Genomic DNA, 22,204 nt, shown 5'->3' on the forward strand with positions numbered 1-22,204 from the left:
AACATATGCTCTCTATAAAGATGTATTTATACTGCACTGTGTCGCCCTAGGATAACCAGACAATCAGTAGCGTGTGCTCATACAAGGGCGGTTTGGGCCACTATAATAGGTGGGACACACAGCAAACAGACACAGCTCTTATTCAGTACCCAGAGCACTCGGGAGTAAATGGTAAATGGCAATTCCTGCAGGAATTTCAGCAAGCTTGTTCAATGTAGACAATTGTTTGCAGGGCTATTCACCAAAGTGAGAATTCAAATTCAAGGACAATGAAATTATACTCAAAGAATAACGGACTTAGAGAATTTGTTTTTATTCATACAATACTCACATCGCTTGCAATGTTCCCAGAAGACTTAGCGGTTTGAAATTGCATGGCTTCCATAGTCAGCTTGTGACCCTGAGCACGTGCGTTCAGCCAAGACTCCCTATATTTAATCTGCAAAAATCATGTAAAAAATCATGTAAATAATTAAGCATTATTGCGATTGCTACGTGTAGACATATATGGGACACTCACATCACTGAAGTTCACAGCATTTAATTTGGCTCTGATATGTTCCGGCAGTCCAAGAATAGTGGTGTAATGGTGCAGGGACTCTTCTCCCGCAGCTTTGTACAAACGCTAGTCAAAAAGACAATTAAATACTGAGTTACTGGTAACTGTTTTGAGGTTAGGAATACCATAGAACTCTAGAAATGTATGGAACCTTTACTAAACTATACAGTAACTCGCATAAACCTCAGACAACAATGTGCCAAAACCTAGTTCATATTCCTTCCAGACTAGATTTTTTTTTTTTAAATTGTGAAAATGTCTGATGTTTGCCAACAGCGTCCTCATTCATAACGATGGCAGGACTAACCATTACTGGTCTATAGTTGTCATAATTGTCATTGTCCTCGTCCACCATATATGGCCAGTGAAATGCCAGCGGTGGCTAACATCAGTCTAAAGCAACCAGCAGCACCTTCTCACAGTCCATGGCATTTTATTTGGCACCACGGACCAAAGTCTGAATCACTATCCAATTTAAACAGTTTTGCCCATTGCCCTGCTTCGTTTGTTTCACGTTTAGTCCATATAGTGTTTTGGAGTTCGGGATTTCGGACAAAAAAATCTATTTATTTGAAACCGAATGGTCATTAACCAACACTCCACAAGTCATGTGGAGAAGCCCAGTTTGGCCACAACTTGTCACACAGTCCCACAAATATCTCACCTCGTTGGTTATCTTGTTACTGAATTTTGCATGGAGAAGGTCCAGGGAATCTGTAACAGTCGTGTGCTTGAACGTATGTGGCTGCTGCCGGTATTTGTGCTATAATAAAAGGATTTAAACACAATAAAAATACATATTGTCTGTTACCTGCCCAACATATGCTTTTTTAATAACATGAACAAATGCAAAACGTCGACCTCCCTCCTGACACCATTTGTCATTATGTTGAAATTATCATCATCACACCATTAGATTTAACTGGAAGATGGGCTAGAAACATTGAAAAATATCTTACTGAATATAATTACCAGGATTTGTCACCAGCGTGAATTATCAAGAATTTAAAGTAAATTCGCAATAAATGCAACATTTCAGACAAAAAAAGCTGTAATGGATACATTCTTCAAGTCATTTATGGGCATCAGTTTGACCTTTTTGGTCTAAAATATACATGTATGTACGTAGTGGGGACTCGCGATGCAGCCTAGAACAAATTCTAACCCCATTAAACCCCCCAATAACGACAGACCACTTAGTATGGATGAAACAGGCCACAGCATTTATTATCACAACTAAATTACTGCATAACACATCCATAACTTTATTTATTGAATCTCTTCTTTTCTGTAACCAAAACATTAGACATAAATAAGCATAAATTAACATATATACATATATAACTCCACCCATAGTGTTATACAGTGACCCAACCGTCCTTGCCAATAAAAACATGGAGTGGTTCCTAATCACCACTCCCTCTCACCTCCCCCCTCGTCATAAAAAATCCTTCCAATGCCTGCCATCAGCCGACCTTATCCACGCTCGATGGGCACGAGACCTCAGGCAACCTAAAGTTAAACCTTTAGAGCAGGGGAGGTTTGAGACCTTAAAAAAACTTGTTCATCTCATTCCATCTACTTAAACGTAACCTCAAACTCAATTGGCAAGGACATACCCCCGGCTAGCTGTGACAAAATATAGTATAGGGTGGGCGGGAGGGAAGCTGTTTGCTGGCCCGAATCCCAAGTGGCACTGAGGTAAGACCTCCCCCACACTGTCTTACACAGAACATAATCACACCCACAGACTCTTCCCAACCAATCCCATGCATCTATCCCCACACTCCTACATGTGCCCTTGTCCGCTTAGCTGCGCTATCTCCCCAGGGCCTTGTATGTACGTAGTGGGGACTCGCGATGCAGCCTAGAACAAATTCTAACCCCATTAAACCCCCCAATAACGACAGACCACTTAGTATGGATGAAACAGGCCACAGCATTTATTATCACAACTAAATTACTGCATAACACATCCATAACTTTATTTATTGAATCTCTTCTTTTCTGTAACCAAAACATTAGACATAAATAAGCATAAATTAACATATATACATATATAACTCCACCCATAGTGTTATACAGTGACCCAACCGTCCTTGCCAATAAAAACATGGAGTGGTTCCTAATCACCACTCCCTCTCACCTCCCCCCTCGTCATAAAAAATCCTTCCAATGCCTGCCATCAGCCGACCTTATCCACGCTCGATGGGCACGAGACCTCAGGCAACCTAAAGTTAAACCTTTAGAGCAGGGGAGGTTTGAGACCTTAAAAAAACTTGTTCATCTCATTCCATCTACTTAAACGTAACCTCAAACTCAATTGGCAAGGACATACCCCCGCCACAACCCCGCTGTTTTACGCCTAAATCAGCGGGGGACCCCACCACAACCAGCCATGGCCTGTTCCACCACTTCACGCAGCGCTAGAGTAACAGAGGTCAAGTCCGACCTCCAGCAAGCGCACCCTTCCCTTGAGATAACTAAACCACATGTAGCCAAACCCAAAAGGCGAACTGGAAGTGTTTATGTTTTTATATATTCATTTCGTCAGTTATGTGTTTAGTCATTTTGTTATGGCCACGACAACTTAGAAACCCATCTAGTCCGATGACCGACGGCAGCGCCCCAGGGCACTCACATTGCGGAGTGTACTGCCAACAGGAAAGGGCGATACGCGCAGCCCAGCCCCTGAGAACCTCGGGGAAGAAACATAATGCGAAACATGTCCAGGTCGAAGAGCACCCAAGTCCTAAAACACCACCGACCCAAGTCATTCCACCCAGGGATGACAAAACCCCTGGTACCCCATGAGGCGGGGCAGCTGGCCCCGTATGAGGAGGAGCCACACCCCCTTCATGTAACCGGAGCCAGACCACCGAACCTCGACCCCAGAAGGCGGAAGATCCAACCACTCGCCCCTGCCTCCTTTCCCAAATTACCCACGAGAAAAACCCCGCCCTCCCCGGTCCGGGGGGGGGACCGTAAACGCGGCAATAAAACCAAGCAGAGACCAACAAGGCGACCCAAGGACCCACCACCTGAGCCCTCTGAACCATCGGCGCAGGCACGCCCAGCCTGGCGGTGTCCGTAGCCGCCCCCAACCCAAATAAATGCCCCTTTAATTCCCCACCATCCTTATCCAGGAAGTCGAGCCCCCAAGAGGAACAACCCAACTAAATGGACGCGGGGGTGAAAAAACAAAAAACCCATCTCCGAGAACCAAACCGGGGAGGAGGCCGAACAATCCCAGGGACGGAACAGTACTCCCAACGAAAACAGGCAAATGACGGAACCCTGCACCGCCCCCCGATCGGAACGGTATATTACAGACCAACCTGGAAACCCATTACAGCTTGGTAGGAGCCCAACCATTACCCCGTGCATCCCACCCACCCCAGGAGGATGCGGAAAGTCAACCCCGCAACATCCACGAATCGCACAGATCCTATCGATGAAACAGCCAATCGCAACCAACCTACCCTTCCCGACAACAGCCATCGAGCTGCGAAACCTGAAGGAAGTCCATTCCAACACTTAGTCAACTCCACCAAAACACCCTTCCACTTGCCGACGACCGTAGCATGAACGGGAAGCCCGAGCCCCGCTGATCGCAGAAGTCGCCCCCAACAGACGGAACCAAACATGTAGATGAGCAGTCCAATCCCGGAACCCAAAAGGAAAACATACCCATCCGTCCTGAACACTCCAACCTTACTGGAGCGGGCCCCACGCCGCCCCATAGACAGCCTACAGACCAGCTTCAGCAGACCGTTGGACCAAGCGACCACACCTCCACTGCCTTACAATCGACTCCGTGACACCTCCACCCGAAGTACGCTCTATAATGAACAAGACAGAGCATCGGCCATCATCGGTAACAACCGGACAAAACCCCGACCAGCCGCCCCTAGACTCAAACAGCACCGAGCCAGAGTACCAGAGTACCTCCGGGGTATAGGGTACTGTAACATGTGAAAGACAGCCAGCATCACCCCACGATGGTCCCCCAGGAAAACCCACCCACCTGTTCGTGAGCTGGGCACCACAAGCCTACCATGCCACCAGAAAGGAGACCTCCAAGAACACCAGAGTCCGCCAGAGCCAGCGTAGTGGGCAAGAGGCAGCACACCCCCGAGAGCCCAAATGGCCCAAAACCCAAAACCTCCTGCGGCGGCGAAACAGTTGGAAGTCAGCGGAAAAGACACAGGGGGCCAGATTGCACAAGCCAACAATAGAGGAGGCCCAGCAGGAACCCCATACAGTCCCAAAGGCAACCCCAACAGGCAAAGCCCAGCGTAACCCGGAGAGCCCACGGGTTGCGCAGCCAAAACCCACAACGCCCCTCCGGCGTTCCCCTTACAGGAATTGATCCCACTATCCAGGAGACAAGAGCACACATCCCGACCCACGGATAAGGCCTTGGCCACAGAACTCAGAAACTCCAAAACACTATCCCAAGAAAAACACCGCAACAGCAGAGTGCGTACACGCGACACTGACGGCCCCACACATAAGCGACATTGGGAGCAACTTACGTGGAGGCACATAGCCACCTAATCTTGACCGTCAGAAACACAGCCCAGAAAACAACAACTCGACGGACGTACCGGCAGCAGCCGGAAGAATGATTCCACCGCCGCCTGCGTCAGCAAGGCCCCAGGGCCCCGCAGCCCCACCCACACAGACCGCTGCGCCGAGCCACCAACTCAAACCCAGCCCCTGGAAGGAAACGATAGATGAGTAAATAAGAAACCAGGCGATATCAACCCCGCTCCACCATGGGTACCACCTCCCAAAAGGGGGGGGGCCCGCAGAGCGAACTCCAGGGGCACCTGCAACGATTGGGAAATAAGCTGATCGAGCATTCTTGGGAAACAGGACCCACACCACCCGAAGGAGCTCTCACATGGACTGAGGGTCCAGCACCGAGAGCACCCACGTCCCCATCCCGACAGATCGCAGAGAGGACGAAAACAACGCACCGTGCTGAGGCACCAGGCGAGACCTAAGTAAACCAGAGGCCGAAGCCCACCCGGCCCCAGGCCAAGAAGGGTTGCCCGCCAACTAAAGTGCAAAACGTATCCCCACCAACCCAGCTCCTCCCAGGGACGATACGCGTCCCGAAAGTGTCCTGACCGCAGAACCACGCAGTGCATCCCCGGGGAGCCCTTCTCCCCGACCATGATATCCAGAAACGGGGTGCATTCAAACATGTGCCATGGGGCGTAACCGACTAGAGCATGCTCCCCACGACCCACCCGGAGCCCCTAATGTCCCTCTTAGTCAAGGGACCCCCCGTGGCAGGAGGGAACGTCCCTGCGATAAAAGCCCCTCCCCCCCCATCTGCTCCCTAGCATTGCGCGCAAGCCAAACGGGCCATATAAGCTCAGCAACACCCAGAGTCATGCGAACCCAGGACGCCGCAGGAAAGCGCACTTAAACATACGATGCATACTGAAAATGAAGGGGGAGGGGGAAGCGGCGTCCATGCACTTAATGTACTTGTAATCCATGTCAGTTGTTTTCTACCGTTTTCGTCTTTTTTTTTTTTTTCGTGTTGTTTTTTATTGTTGTTTTTCTTTTTCTCTTGATTGTTTTTTATTTTTTTATTTTTTATTTTTATTTTTTTTCATTTTATGTTAACGTTCAATCTTCTTGTATATGTCATAGTATGCACTTTTTTTTTTTTTTTTTTTTTTTTTTTTAATTTATTCCATTTGGCAATTTACAGTGTAGTCTTTTTTTTTTTTTTTTTTTTTTTTTTGTGTGTGCAAGAGGACTAGACTGAATAAGGGAAGGAACAACGTATGCACGCAAAGCGCTAACAAAGAAGGGGGAAAAGTACTCACCGTTTGCAGCCTGGCGATCCAAGCCCGGCACTGCGCTCACAGAAGGCTGAGGCAAAGAAACATCAGTAACAGCAACCACAGAAGACATCAGCCGGGATCCAGACGCCACCTGCTGGACGGGTCCAGGAGCTGCAGCAGAGTCCGGAGAAGAGAGCAGTGGAGAAGAGGAGAGCCCACGCCCCAGAGGAGATGGCCGAGGTAAGTGACCAACAGGGGGGGCAGGGGGCCCAGACAAGACAGAGGGGGGATGGGATAAAGGAGAGGGGGCAGACAGGGAGGGATGGGGACCAGCAGGGGGAGGAAGCGAAGCACAGAGGGGGAGAAAAGAAAAAACAGGAGGGAAAGGGGCAACAGAGGGAGGGAAAGGGGCAACAGAGGGAGGGAAAGGGGCAACAGAGGGAGGGAAAGGGGCACCAGAGAGGGGAAGGGGCACCAAAGAGGGGGAAGGGGCACCAGAAAGGGGTAAGGGGCACCAGAAAGGGGTAAGGGGCACCAGAGAGGGGGAAGGGGCACCAGAGAGGGGGAAGGGGCACCAGAGAGGGGGAAGGGGCACCAGAGAGGGGGAAGGGGCAAAGAGAGAGGGAAGGGGCAACAGATAGGGGTAAGGGGCACCGGAAAGGGGGAAGGGGCAAAGAGAGGGGGAAGGGGCAACAGAGAGGGGGCTGGAAACAAACTGAGAAGGAGGAAGGGGGACCAGGGGGCCCAGGACCGGGTAAGCAGGGCCCCCTGGGAGAAGCAGAGTGGGAAGGGGAGACAGAGCCCTGGGAGCCTTCCTCACTGGCAGAGGAGGCTCCCGACGGGCAGGGGGACCCCCCACTGACCCCAACGGCGGTACCAGGGTACCCCGCGCGGCCCGCGGGGGCCTACTCACCTCCCCAACCCCCCGCCGGCCGCGGGGGGGACCATGATCGTTGCCGGGCAGCCACCCGCCGCCCGGATCGCTGCATCCGCCGCCCACCGCCCCTGGCCCGCAATCCAGCACCGGCGGCCGGGGCGGATGGTGCCGGATACAGAAACAGCACATGCAGGCCGCGCGGCAGCCGCACCAGGGGGCCGCGCGGCAGTAGGAGGCCGCACTCGCGGCCTAGTAGTAGGAGGCCGCATCCCCGGCCTGGGAGTACCAGGCCGGGCGGCAACGGAGGCGGCTGGCCGCGCGGCGGTGGCAGGCCTCGTGGCAGAAGGCCGTGCCACGCGCGCGGCCGCAGCAGGCCGCAAATCCAGGCCCCTGTTGGTAGGCCGCGTGACTGGAGCCCCCAGACACGCGGCCTATTGAGGCCTCGGGCCCGGGCTCCACCTCATCAACCGGGCCCGAAGAGGGGGAACAGGGGAGAGCCTGGCAGGCGGGTGGGAACGCCTGCCAGGGCTGGTGCGGCCCCCAGGGGCAGGGACCGCATGGGAGGCAGCAGGGGAGACCGCAGGGGGTGCACCAGGGGGAGGCAGGCCGCGGGGGGGGCCCACACCGGTAGCCATACCTCTCTTAATGTGCCCAAATCTCTCCACAGGTGCCGGCCACCATCCATGCTGCAGCAGCCCTGAGGGAAGCCAGAAGCCTCAACCATCAGGCTGTGTCAATCTGCAGGCCCAGGCAAACAGGAGCAGGAGAACAGGAAGCTGTTTGCTGGCCCGAATCCCAAGTGGCACTGAGGTAAGACCTCCCCCACACTGTCTTACACAGAACATAATCACACCCACAGACTCTTCCCAACCAATCCCATGCATCTATCCCCACACTCCTACATGTGCCCTTGTCCGCTTAGCTGCGCTATCTCCCCAGGGCCTAATCACTTAAAATTCACAGAAGTCAAGAGAAGGTTTTATACTACAGATCTGATTAGTTACAGTTGGTTACTAAGGACATTTTATGCAAAAAAGTGAAAAAATTTACAATTAGTATCATTCTCATCCTATTAAAAATATTGTGAGAAAAAATAAATAAAAAAAGGTATGTTTATAAAATATGTCCAGAAAGGTTTGTAAGGGGAGTAAAATAGGACATTGCCAGTTCAGAGTTATTTGTGACAGTAACCAAGATATAAACAATCCCTTGATCACATTGGTAGAGCCTCGAGGACGTGTTACAAAATATTCACCAAGAAAAAGATGGGATTGTCAGAATATCAAATATTCAGAGATACACAATAAATGGAAACTGTCAGCAGCAAGTCTGTTTTGGTTTTCAAACAATCACTGTCATTAATCAAAGTTTATCTAGTCTGGATAAGATAATGATGGACAATTAATAAACCCATTACTCAAACTATGACCTTGATTTATAATTTTTGGATACACTTTTCAAATTAATTAATATTTCTGGATAAACTGTTAAAATTATGAAAATATTAAGACCTTTTTTTAAAAAAAATATTAACCCCTTAAGATCGCAGCCAAATGTACACGTTGTGATCAAAACAAAACGTAAACAAAACCTGGCATTTGCGCTACATGTCTGTCCAACCGTAATTCACCTCTTTCATATTAAATGCACCCACACTTATTATAGATCATTTTATTCAGGGGGAACAGGGCTTTCGTTTAACATCAAATATTTAGGAATGGAATATAATTTAATATGAAAAAATATTTAAAAAAATGGGAGAAAATAAGAATTTTTCAATTTTAGTTCTACGTGACATTTTAACTGTGAATGTCAAAATACTGTTTGTTTTACTGCAATAACATACACATATTTGTATTCAGCGATGTCTCACGTGTAAAACAGTACCCCCTATGTACAGGTTTTAGGGTGTTTTGGGAAGTTACAGGGTCAAATATAGCATGTTACATTTTTCAGTTTTTTCACATTGAAATTCGCCAGATTGGTTACGTTGCCTTTGAGACCATATGGTAGCCCAGGAATAAGAATTACCCCCATGATGGCATACCATTTGCAAAAGTAGACAACCCAAGGTATTGCAAATGGAGTATGTCCAGTCTTTTTTAGTAGCCACTTGGTCACAAACACTGGCCAAAGTTAGTGTTAATATTTGAAAATGCAAACCTCGTTGTAATACATTTTACTGTTTTGAAACACTAATATTTGTGTTCAGCGAAGTCTTCCGAGTAAAACAGTACCCCCCATGTACAGGTTTTATGGTGTCTTGGAAAGTTACAGGGTTAAATATAGTGCTAGAAAATGTAATTCTCTGAACTTTCGGCCTGGGTTGTCAGGCAGGTCCTGCAAATTGTAATTAATAAAATGACCTAATTACCGTATTTATCGGCGTATAACACGCACTTTTTCTCCCTGAAAATAGGGGGGAAATCGTGGGTGCGTGTTAAACGCCAATATCCCATAATTACTTACCTGTCTTGAAGCGTGGGCCGGTGTTCAGCGCGCACCGCGGTACTGGAACTTCAATTTCAGGTTCCGGTTTCTGGCGGGAATGAAAGGAAGTGTGCACACTTTCAGTCCCGCCGGAAACCGGAACCTGAAATTGAAGTTCCTGTACCACGGTGCGCGCTGTGAAGCTGGCCCACGCTTCAAGACAGGTAAGTAATTATGGGACAAGGGCAAGTGCACTAGGGGACACTATGGGAGGGGGGGGGGGAGAATACTATGGGAGGGAGGGGGGGGGAGAATACTATGGGAGGGAGTGGGGGGAGAATACTATGGGAGGGAGGGGGGGAGAATACTATGGGAGGGAATGGAGAATACTATGGGAGGGGGGGAATACTATGGGGGGGGAATACTATGGGAGGGAGGGGGGCAGTATACTATGGGAGGGGGGGGGAATAATATGGGAGGGAGGGGGGGAGAATACTATGGGAGGGTGGGGAGAATACTATGCGAGGGGGGGAGAATACTATGAGGGGGAAATACGATGGGGGGACACTATGGGATGAGGGGGGGAACACTATGGGAGGGGGGGAGAATACTATGGAAAGGGGGGGGGGACACTATGGGATGAGGGGGGGAATACTATGGGAGGGGGGGAAATTTCCTGGAATTTCCTTCTTAAAATGAGGTGCGTGTTATACGCCGATAAATACGGTATGTAAAATTATTACATAAATATATAAGTAGAATTATTATATATATATATATAGAAAGTCTGTATCTTGGCACTCACCCTTTCCAAAATAAACAATAAGTAAATATAAATGCCTAGGTGCTATCCCACGTTATGTTATATGAATGAATGAAAAGAGATGCACTCACAGGTCTTGATAGATAAAAAAAATTGGTATTTTTATTCTCCAAACAGGATACACATTGTCCGATCGACGTTTCGACCCCTTAGGGTCTTCCTCAGGATCAATGTACCCCCACAAATAAGACAAATATATACAAAACATAAGTAATGTACTCACCAATCGTGATACAGTTCCCCCACCTCCATCGTGTGTACCCGGAAGTGTCCTCGCGATCATGTGACCTGACGTGATACGTGCGTACTGACGTATTAATTTGTTGCTAAGCAACCAGTGTAACAGTGAGTGAAACAGCGAGAACATTACTTGTAGGGTATGAAAAATAAAGATCTACATGTGTGTATATTATGTATGTGATAAAGAATCCAAGTGGCAATCCCAAAGCTATGCAAAGCTATGTATAATCATCCATAGAGTGATCAGTGCATATAGTATATACATGTGAACGAAAAAGTAAGTTAATAAATTACACCCAGTGAATAAGTAAAACAGTGAAACTACTGATCTCCTCTACATATGTGAAAAAGTCATGTGAGTATATTATACATTATAAACAGTGAAAATATATATATTATTTTCCAAACATACACCTACAATATTTCTAAAAAAATATATCTACTGGAAGACAAGAATGGTTCCGGCATGAGCAAGGACAAAAAAAGGCATATCTATATAGCAAAAAAAATTATTATTTTTTTATTTTATTTTTTTTTTATTTTTTTGATTTTTTGAACTCGTACTTTTGTCCATTTATCTGGAGACTCTGATCTGTCTCTTTTATATTCCTGTATGTCTGGATGAAGGGGACAATAGATCAATCCCAATTTCGTAACCTATATTTAAGAATATTTATTCCTAGAGGACGTTATAAAGACAGTCTATGCAGAACCATAAGGGTTAATAGTTGCTAACGGTAGGAGTGATCGGTTGATTACCTGTGCCTTTAGACTTTTACTTAAGTGGAACGGATATTGGCTATTTGCCTATGTTTAAAGTCCCAAAAAAAAAAAAAAAAAAAAAAATAATTTTTGCTATATAGATATGCCTTTTTTTGTCCTTGCTCATGCCGGAACCATTCTTGTCTTCCAGTAGATATATTTTTTTAGAAATATTGTAGGTGTATGTTTGGAAAATAATATATATATTTTCACTGTTTATAATGTATAATATACTCACATGACTTTTTCACATATGTAGAGGAGATCAGTAGTTTCACTGTTTTACTTATTCACTGGGTGTAATTTATTAACTTACTTTTTCGTTCACATGTATATACTATATGCACTGATCACTCTATGGATGATTATACATAGCTTTGCATAGCTTTGGGATTGCCACTTGGATTCTTTATCACATACATAATATACACACATGTAGATCTTTATTTTTCATACCCTACAAGTAATGTTCTCGCTGTTTCACTCACTGTTACACTGGTTGCTTAGCAACAAATTAATACGTCAGTACGCACGTATCACGTCAGGTCACATGATCACGAGGACACTTCCGGGTACACACGATGGAGGTGGGGGAACTGTATCACGATTGGTGAGTACATTACTTATGTTTTGTATATATTTGTCTTATTTGTGGGGGTACATTGATCCTGAGGAAGACCCTAAGGGGTCGAAACGTCGATCGGACAATGTGTATCCTGTTTGGAGAATAAAAATACCAATTTTTTTATCTATCAAGACCTGTGAGTGCATCTCTTTTCATTCATTCATATATATATATATATATATATATATGTGTGTGTGTATATATATATGTATAAAAAAAAATCATTTATATATAGGTATATATATAGTGATATATACGTAAATACCGGTACTTATGTATATAGATATATATATTATTTCGTTCTACATGTATTTTGATATCAATATATATATATATATATATATATTAATTTTAAAATACAGTTAGAACGAAATTACGCATGTATATATATTTTTATCTATTTATTTTTTATTTTAATTACATTTTTTAACGTATTTATTATTATTATTATTATTATTATTATTTTATTATTTATATAGGGCCAACAAATGGGATATATGTATTAATTTTTTTTATATATAAATGTATGTATATATTAATATTAAAATACACGTAGACAGTGTATGTATATTTATGTGTGTATATGTGTGTGTGTATATATATATATATATATATATACACATGTGTGTGTATATATATATTTTTTTTTTTTAGATCATATATATAATAAATATATATTTGATCTAAGTATATATAATTTATTTTTACACTGATTTAACATGTTTTATTTTATTTTCAGGCAGCAGGGGGAGTACCTGTCATTACAGGCACTCCCCCTGCTGGCATTGACAGTTTTTCTAACTTTGACCCCAAAATCTGTTACGCATCTACAACCGGCAAAAAACACCGATGCTAAATAGTTTCTACATTTTGTCCTGAGTTTAGAAATACCCACTGTTAACATGTTCTTAGCTTTTTTTTTTTTAAGTTATAGGGCAATAAGTACAAGTAGCACTTTGCTATTTCCAAACCATTTTTTTTTTCAAATTTAAAGCAAGTTACATTGTAACACTGATATCTGTCAGGAATCCCTGAATAACCCTTCACGTGTATATATTTTGTAAAAGAAGACAACCTAAGTTATTAAACTTAGGGTATTTTGACTCTTTTCATGCAACCATTTTACCACCAATCTATGCCAAATTTAAAAAAATAAAAATAATAATTGGTGATTTTTTTTGACACATAGCAATTTAAGAATACATGTACTGAAAACTATAAGGGTTACTGCCAAAGAACCCCCGAATATGTGTTCAGCAACATCTCCTGAGTACAGTGATACCACCCATGTATTGGTGTGTCGGGTTCTCTGGGGGCTAAAATGGAGGGTGCGCATTCCAGTTTTCCAACTGGGAATTTTCACATCTTGTCATCATGCATCCATGTGCTATTTGGGACAATTTTTAAGCCGGCCAATGTAATTTACCCCCATCAAACCATACATTTTTGAAAAGTAGACACCCTAGGGTATTTCAAATGGTGGTATTTTAACACTTTCCATGCACTAATTCTACCACCAGTCTTTGTCAAACATTTGGGTAGTCATTTTTTGTGTTATTTTTCTCTCTAATTGTATTTTAGGCATACATTCTCAGTTCCTATTATGTGTTACTGACAAACAACACCCCAATATGTGTACACAACATCTCCCGAGTACAACAGTGCCCCCAATGTACAGGTTTGGATGGTTTGCGGATCAAAAAATCAAGGTCATGCCATGGCAATCCCAGTCCCCTGACTTAAACCCCATATAAAATCTGTAGGGTGAACTGAACAGGAGAATCCACCAGCATCAACCTCGAAATTTGAAGGATCTGGAGAGATTCTGTTTTGAGGAACGGTCTCAGATCCCTTCCCATGTATTCTACAACCTCATCCGGCTTTATAGGAGAAGCTACTATCTTGACATTAGCAGGTATTACAAAGTATTGACTAAACATGTGCCAATAATTGTTCCACACATATATTCAACAAATATTTTCTTATTCTTTGGATAAACCTGGGATGTTTGCAACTTTTTGATATCCATGGGAGCAGAGAATGTTTACGTATTTTTTGTAACAACATATCAAAAGGTTAAACAGTAAACACATTTTCACGGCCTTCTTTTCTCATGTTTCCCCAGGGTGCCAATATTCGTGGAGACTGGGTGGTCCAGTATTAGCCTGTGTTTTGTTTCTGAATCTCTAGATCTGCAGCTCTAACAGGTGATAGTGCCATGCTGCAGGGTATATTATCAATAAAATAATAATATTAACCATTGTTTTATTACCTCACTAACAAGATCTGAGGCTCTCTTCCTTTCTTCAATGTCCAGTGAACCAGGGACAATGCAGCCAACGCCTCTCATAAAGTTCAGATCGGACCTGTACAGGTTCTAGAGCGAATATTATGGGATAATAAGAGAAAGTGTCAGTAAACACACTTACAGGGAAGGTTACTTATTGTAGAAGAATGGGTTCGGCCTTTTCGTAGAGCTTGCTACTTTCTACATTTAACCCTTTCACTGCTATAAAGGATTTGATTGACTTGTGAAGGATTCTTCTGGTTTCTTATCAAATTGTATCAAACGTGTATCAAACTCATAAGAAAAAGAATCTCCAAACAAGAAGCTTTTAGATTAGAGCTACAACAACTGATAAAAACAATCTGAACAAGGTGCAAAAGACCTGTCAATAAAATATATTTATCATACTTCCTTTTCACAATATTGACCCTCCTCTGAGCTATTTTGAGGTCCCTAGAGGCAGGGTCATACCAATATTTTTACAATGGGGGTTGGGATGTGCTTGTTGATTTGGGGTTTCTTTTAACGTGTTTGTAATATTTTACCACTTGTTACCTCGCTTTGCAGTTCGTAGGCTTTCTTGGCAGACATCATTCTGAGGTCGTCGGAGAGCAAAGTGTAATGATGGAGAAGGTTTCTGTAATTCTGGTCACTGACCAGCGACTGGACTTTCTTAGCGTGCACCAGGTTTACCATATCCATTGGTAATTTGAATTGAGTTTTACTCTTTTCAAACCCTTTCTTGTAATGTACCTGTTCAAGGATAGAGGTAAATCTCTTAGTTAGAAACCATTAGAAAGCTCTGAGCACTTTAACCTTGTATAATGAAAAAATATTCAGGATTAACAGAAAATATTAAAGACACACTCCACACACCATAACCACTGCAATGTACTATAAGGATTATGATACTGGGAAGCTATAGGTGCTGCCCTTCCATCTAAACTGGTTTAAAAAAAATGCCAGTATACAAAGCCCACCAGTGAAGCTATAGATTGAAGTAATAAGGAAATGATATCCAACATCTGGAAGGAGCAAGCCTGTGAGCTCCTCTAATAGGTACAGGGGGAACTGGAATGAGTACCCATGTGTGATGCGAGGAGAGACTGTGAGTTCCTCTAACAGATACAGGAGGAACTGGAATGAGTACCCGTACGCGATAAGAGGCTGTGAGCTCCTCTAACAGGTACAGGAGGAACAGGTCGCACAATCAGTGTTAAGATTTTCTTAACTGACTTGTTTCCAGCTGGAATCGCATACTGTGCCAGGAAATCATGCTGGTTTTGTGAAACCATTATTAAATTGTCTGACAATAACCAGGTGGACTTGACCCGTAGCTTACCTGCACCATAACCTCTATATTAACCTGTAGTGATATAAATCCGGTGAAACTCTGCTATCACCTTACTCAATTTCCCTCATAACCTCACTGCATCCCGCTGGGATATTTTTACATCAAATTCGAGATAAATGAAATGTTGCTAGGTGGACATAGTAGTGCAGAACACAAACACGCTGACAGAGAATTCACAAATATTCTGAGTTAGAAGAGTATTGTCTACCTTCGGCACTCCAGGTGTTTTGGACTACATCCCCCCTGATGCCTTGCCAACAATATGACTGTAGGAGCATTATAGGAGATGTAGTCCACAACACCTGGAGTGTTAAATGTTGCCGACCCCTTGTCTAGTGTTTTCTCTTAATCCTGATACAGTTTGGAAACTTACATCACTGGAGAGGGAGGCTGAATGAACAGAATGCGAGATGCTGATGTCGTCCTCCAGGCAACGCAAACCAATCATCCTTCCTTTCGTTTTCTCAAACTCCTCTTTATATTTGTGCTGGAAAAAAACAACCAAAAAAACACAATTTAAAGGACTGAGCAGAGAATACTGAGCCAGCAGCGTATCAGGACAAGTCACCAGATACTAATTTAAACCTGGTAAATGAATCATGCTACAATGTACTAAGTGATTGCACAGACTAGACTAAGTGGGATAAACAGCTTGAAGCTATATTCACACAGCACCATCAAGTTGTGATTATAAAACATTATCAGCAAGCCCATGCTTGTGCACAGGTGAGCAACTGGAATTGGCCCTCCTCTGAGGAACACAAGATGCTCCAAGACTCTGAGATTCTTTTCCGGCGATGCACATCTGGGCTTTCTTGGTGAGGCAATGGATAAATATCATGTGGCGTGACGCAACTAGAATGGATTCACCTGGAAACCTTTCGAATCGGTGGTGGGACAGATGGGTCCGCCAATCAGACGGAGATTTCAAGATGGTGGGCTGTGTAGATTGTTATATTGGAATTTCCAGGTTTAATTTTATTTGCTTATTTTATCGTGATTAAGTACACAGAAGAAGTCCCCTTAAGCAAAATGCATAGGTTGAAAATCTTGGATCTGGGGAGATGTTACATGATATGCTGTGAATCTTTTTAATTTAGTGCAATAAATGGATAACTTTTAAACGTTGCATCATCTTCCTTTATTTTATCCAGAGTTGTGTAGAACGTCCTGATTATTGCTGGCTGCCACTGGGATAACATTTAATCCAGATAGCCTGGAGATAGTTTCCTCGTCTATATTAATTATTCTATATTAATTATTCTATATTAATTATTCTATATTAATTATTCCTTTGTGAGTGCAATTCATCATTACAGAACGTTGTGTGTAATCGCCTTAATAGGGTGATACTATGCACGTTTCTGTTCCTTTATTACAGGTTTCCTGTATCTCTGTATATCAGTTTCTGAGATAACAGGATCCCATTGTACAGCGCTATGGAATTTGATGGCGCTATATAAATAATAAAATAATAATAATATACACAAATATATATATAAACTGTCACATATCAAGTCTTTCTGCTGATGCAATATATTTTAGACAAAACATTGACTGTTCTAGGAATTCCTTTCTGTACAAAATGTAGTCAACAATCCCTGCCCATGTACATCAATAGATGGAGAACTGGAACTCACATCACTAATTATCTCATTAGAGGCTTTAGCAGCCTGGAAGGGGATGGCATCCAGTTTCAGCTTGTATCCGCCATCTTTCAACTTGCTCCACGATTCCTTGTAACGCGTCTGTTCACAAAGAGTAAATAATATATTTTACTTTTACAAAGACACACAGGCAGACACACAGACAGATATAGATTAGACAGACAGACTGCTACAGACACACACACACACACACACACAGGTGTAGATTAGAGAAACAGACTGCTATAGACAGACACACACACACACAGATGTAGATTAGACAGACAGACTGCTACAGACACACACACACACACACACACACAGGTGTAGATTAGAGAAACAGACTGCTACAGACACACACACACACACACAGACAGATATGGATTAGACAGACAGACTGCTACAGACAGACACACAGACAGATGTAGATTAGACAGACAGACTGCTACAGACACACACACGTACACACACAGATGTAGATTAGACAGACAGACTGCTACAGACACACACACACACACATATGTAGATTAGAGAAACATACTGCTATAGACAGACACACAGACAGATGTAGATTAGACAGACAGAACGTACTATGTTTTATTTGTAACAATTCATCTTGATGGGACTTACCTCACTAATGTTTAAGGCATTTAGTTTTGCTTGCAGTAGTTCAGGGAGCTCCGCGATGGAGGTATAATGGTGTTTTATATTCTCCCCATGTTCTTTGTATTTACTCTAGAAGAAACAGATATTTTGATTCTCACAAACCCAATCTGGATCAAATCTGACATCTGAAAACATGTTTACACTACAGATAAATATATGTATCTTTACCAAATCTGCCCACTGCAATTACTTAGTAAGTAGATGGAGACCGCACTCACCAGGCTACTACGGAGCACCGCATCAGGGGCAGGCCAGAACCCACATTAAATATGTAAAATAAAGTGATAATTTGCACTCAAGTAGATAGCATAGGAGCAGTTTTATTGGCACAAACACACAGCAATGTGTCGACCCAAACCGGGTCTTTGTCAATCTTTGATAATAATGAATACAATTGTGATACACTGTGTCTGCTATAAAGGCAGCACAGATAATTATTATACAAAGAGCAAACCCTGCCACTAATCCTAAACATGTTAACGCGATGCGAAGGCGTGTTTGCATGCGGAAAAGTATAATGAGCCCCGTCTTACATCCACAGACTGGTTGTAACTAATCCTGGCCTGCGTAATCTCTGGCGTATCTTGAATACTGGTAAATTTAAATGCAGATGGTGATTGTCGATATGACTTCTGTTCAATACAAAAAAGGAGAAAACGTAAAGTTAACCAATTTTGCTAATTTCAGTTATTTTATTTATTTTGTTTTACAGATTTCAGTGCAGTAGGAAGAATAGAGAAACACCAGCTTTACATTGACAAGACAATCTCAACGACAAATCCAAACTTCAAACAAACAAAAATATCAGATTGTTTTTTTTTTTACTTTTAAAGCTTGGACTCAAATTTATATGACTTTGTCATTTCTCTGCAGTTTCCATTTTAGTGAAGGTTTCTTTATATGTGGTATAAGGAGGTTCCTTTAGATGGGGTATATGGAGGTTCCTTTAGATGGGGTATAAGGAGGTTCCTTTAGATGGGTTATAAGGAGGTTTCTTTAGATGGGCTATAAGGAGGTTCATTTAGATGGGCTATAATGAGGTTACTTTAGATGGGCTTTAAGGAGATCTCTTTAGATGGGCTATAAGGAGGTTTCTTTAGATGGGCTATAAGGAGGTTCCTTTAGATGGGTTATAAGGAGGTTTCTTTAGATGGGCTATAAGGAGGTTCCCTTAGATAGGTATAAGGAGGTTTCTTTAGATGGGCTATAAGGAGGTTCGTTTAGATGGGCTATAAGGAGATTTCTTTAGATGGGCTATAGATGTTCCTTTAGATTGGCTATAAGGAGATTTCTTTAAATGGGCTATAAGGAGGTTACTTTAGATGGGTTATAAGGAGGTTTCTTTAGATGGGCTATAAGGAGGTTCCTTTAGATGGGGTATAAGGAGGTTTCTTTAGATGGGCTATAGGGAGGTTCATTTAGATGGGCTATAAGGAGGTTACTTTAGATGGGCTATAAGGAGATTTCTTTAGATGGGCTATAAGGAGGTTTCTTTAGATGGGTTATAAGGAGGTTTCTTTAGATGGGTTATAAGGAGGTTTATTTAAATGGGCTATAAGGAGGTTCCTTTAGATTGGTTACAAGGAGGTTCCTTTAGATGGGTTATAAGGAGGCTTTTTTAGATGGGCTATAAGGAGGTTTCTTTAGATGGGCTATAAGGAAGTTTTTTAGATGGGTTATAAGGAGGTTCCTTTAGATGGGTTATAATGAGGTTTCTTTAGATGGGTTATAAGGAGGTTCCTTTAGATGGGCTATAAGGAGGTTTCTTTAGATGGGCTATAAGGAGGTTCCTTTAGATGGGTTATAAGGAGGTTCCTTTAGATGGGCTATAAGGAGGTTTCTTTAGATGGGCTATAAGGAGGTTCCTTTAGATGGGTTATAATGAGGTTTCTTTAGATGGGTTATAAGGAGGTTCCTTTAGATGGGTTATAAGGAGGTTTCTTTAGATGGGTTATAAGGAGGTTCCTTTAGATGGGTTATAAGGAGGTTCCTTTAGATGGGCTATAAGGAGGTTTCTTTAGATGGGCTATAAGGAGGTTTCTTTAGATGGGCTATAAGGAGGTTCCTTTAGATGGGTTATAAGAGGTTTCTTTAGATGGGTTATAAGGAGGTTCCTTTAGATGGGTTACAAGGAGGTTTCTTTAGATGGGCTATAAGGAGGTTCCTTTAGATGGGCTATAAGGAGGTTTCTTTAGATGTGTTGTAAGGAGGTTTCTTTAGATGGGTTATAATGAGGTTTCTTTAGATGGGTTATAAGGAGGTTCCTTTAGATGGGCAATACGGAGGTTTCTTTAGTTGGGCTATAAGGAGGTTTCTTTAGATGGGCTATGAGGAGGTTCATTTAGATGGGCTATAAGGAGGTTCCTTTAGATGGGTTATAAGGAGGTTTCTTTAAAAGTTTTCATGGATATGGTGGTAAATGGATTTAAATAAAAGGCGGTCAGGTTAGTTATGACTGACTGGCTATTTGGTGGTTAATAAAGTTAAAAGTTTTAAAAGTTGGTGAATCATATGTTATATGGTTATGGTTACAAAGTTATGGTTACAAAGCTATGGTTGTATGCCCCATGAGCTTTGAATAAACACCATGGCCAAGCCCATTGAAAAGTGATTAAACGTTGTGTGAGACTATTGCGTGGTCCCGTTTTATTTATACGAATATTGCCTACCACACATAAAGACCTAGTTTTACATTGAAGGCATCATCCAACTGAAGTACTTATGGTTTCACCAGCCGTGTGAACGTTTAATGTATGCGAAGAGATTTTATTGCAGCAGATACTTTGTATCAGTTACTAAGAGCCCTGATGGTCTTACCTCGCTGATGAGCTCTCCAGCTTTCTTGGCCTGCAGTACATCTAATGAGCCTGTCGTTATCCAGCCAACACCCTTCATCCACTTCAGGTCAGATTTGTACAGATTCTGCAATAGGAGAAGATTCACGTTAAGTAGAAAATGGTCAATCAGAGATACTTGTATTCTCCCTGTTAAATACCATAACGACTTTATTCATTGAATTGGTTATGGCACCTGTAGTTCCCTGGTGCCATCCCATTATTTGGTGTTAAACTAGTTAGACAGTAAATGGGGGTCCCTGGCCCCTGCAGCCCCAGCCTTCCCTACTGCTCAGACTAATGATTCCACATTAGGCAGACCAGCAGTGGGTGGCAGAGACTGTCACTGCTATTGAAGTGACTTGGTATGACTAATGACGAGTAGCCCCACCCTTATGTGATGGGTGGAGCCTCATAAAATAGTTTTTATACTAAACCAGGGGAGAGCACCATCACCACTTCAATGAGATGAAGTGACCCTTTAAAGAATCTTTAGTTACTGGTGTTAGAGATATGCTGTAGTAGGACTCCTATTGGTTATGCCTTTTATAGTTGAAGTAACATCCTCTAGATTTGCAGCTTCTGCAGTGAGCTCATTGTAGACAAGGAAGCGGCTGAAACCTCTCAGCGAATCCTGACAAACCCACTGTTTCCAGTGAGATGTGGAAAACGCAGCGTTAACTGCGAACATTTAGGGCAAAACAGAAAAATAAACCACCTGAGCTGGAGGTTTGTTTCACAGCTATTTTGAGACTCTTAAGGGGTTAGGAAATAGGGTGTAAACCCCTAAATTGAATCACATGGATTGTTAGTAAGCCATATTCAAGCCCCAACTGCTGGAGCTGTCTCCCATTCATTCTTCGAATCTATAAGGTTACCACTCACATCACTCTGCAGATCATACGCCTTCTTGGCCCATTGCAGCTTCATGTCGGTGGGCAAGGCTTTGTAGCGATGAAGGAAGGTCCTGTACCCCTGTTCAGTTGCCAGTCCCTGCGCTTTGGTAGCATGCAACATGTCCAGGGAGTCCATGGAGACACAATATTGTTTCATGGAAAGCTCACACCCCTTCTTGTACTGCAAATCACTCTGCATCTTGCTCATTTGGAGTGAATGGGAGATTTGGGAATCCCCTTGAACATCCTGGACCCCAATAAGTTGACCCTTTGTTTTTTCGTAACTTTCCTTGTATTTGATCTGCAGAAAGCATTAAAAACACAGATATGATCACGTGTCTGAGATATAATTATCCTGTCCCCAAATAATTCTACTGTCCCCATGTAATTCCGCT

General features: G+C 43.1%; 1 protein-coding gene across 1 annotated transcript in view; it reads right to left on the bottom strand.

Moving 5' to 3' along the window:
- Positions 1-22,204, bottom strand: part of NRAP (nebulin related anchoring protein) — a 77,878-nt gene that overhangs the window by 13,861 nt on the left and 41,813 nt on the right. The window contains exons 24-34 of the mRNA XM_063434368.1: positions 21,799-22,110; positions 20,897-21,001; positions 18,613-18,711; positions 18,044-18,148; positions 17,408-17,515; positions 16,141-16,254; positions 14,969-15,166; positions 14,399-14,503; positions 1,224-1,322; positions 521-625; positions 332-439 (exon numbers count right to left, since the gene is read on the bottom strand). Coding sequence (XP_063290438.1) covers positions 332-439; positions 521-625; positions 1,224-1,322; positions 14,399-14,503; positions 14,969-15,166; positions 16,141-16,254; positions 17,408-17,515; positions 18,044-18,148; positions 18,613-18,711; positions 20,897-21,001; positions 21,799-22,110 — 1,458 coding nt within the window. The remainder of the gene's footprint in view (positions 1-331; positions 440-520; positions 626-1,223; positions 1,323-14,398; positions 14,504-14,968; positions 15,167-16,140; positions 16,255-17,407; positions 17,516-18,043; positions 18,149-18,612; positions 18,712-20,896; positions 21,002-21,798; positions 22,111-22,204) is intronic.

Source organism: Pelobates fuscus, chromosome 10, assembly GCF_036172605.1.
Source record: "Pelobates fuscus isolate aPelFus1 chromosome 10, aPelFus1.pri, whole genome shotgun sequence".
Classification (NCBI taxonomy): Eukaryota; Metazoa; Chordata; class Amphibia; order Anura; family Pelobatidae; genus Pelobates; species Pelobates fuscus.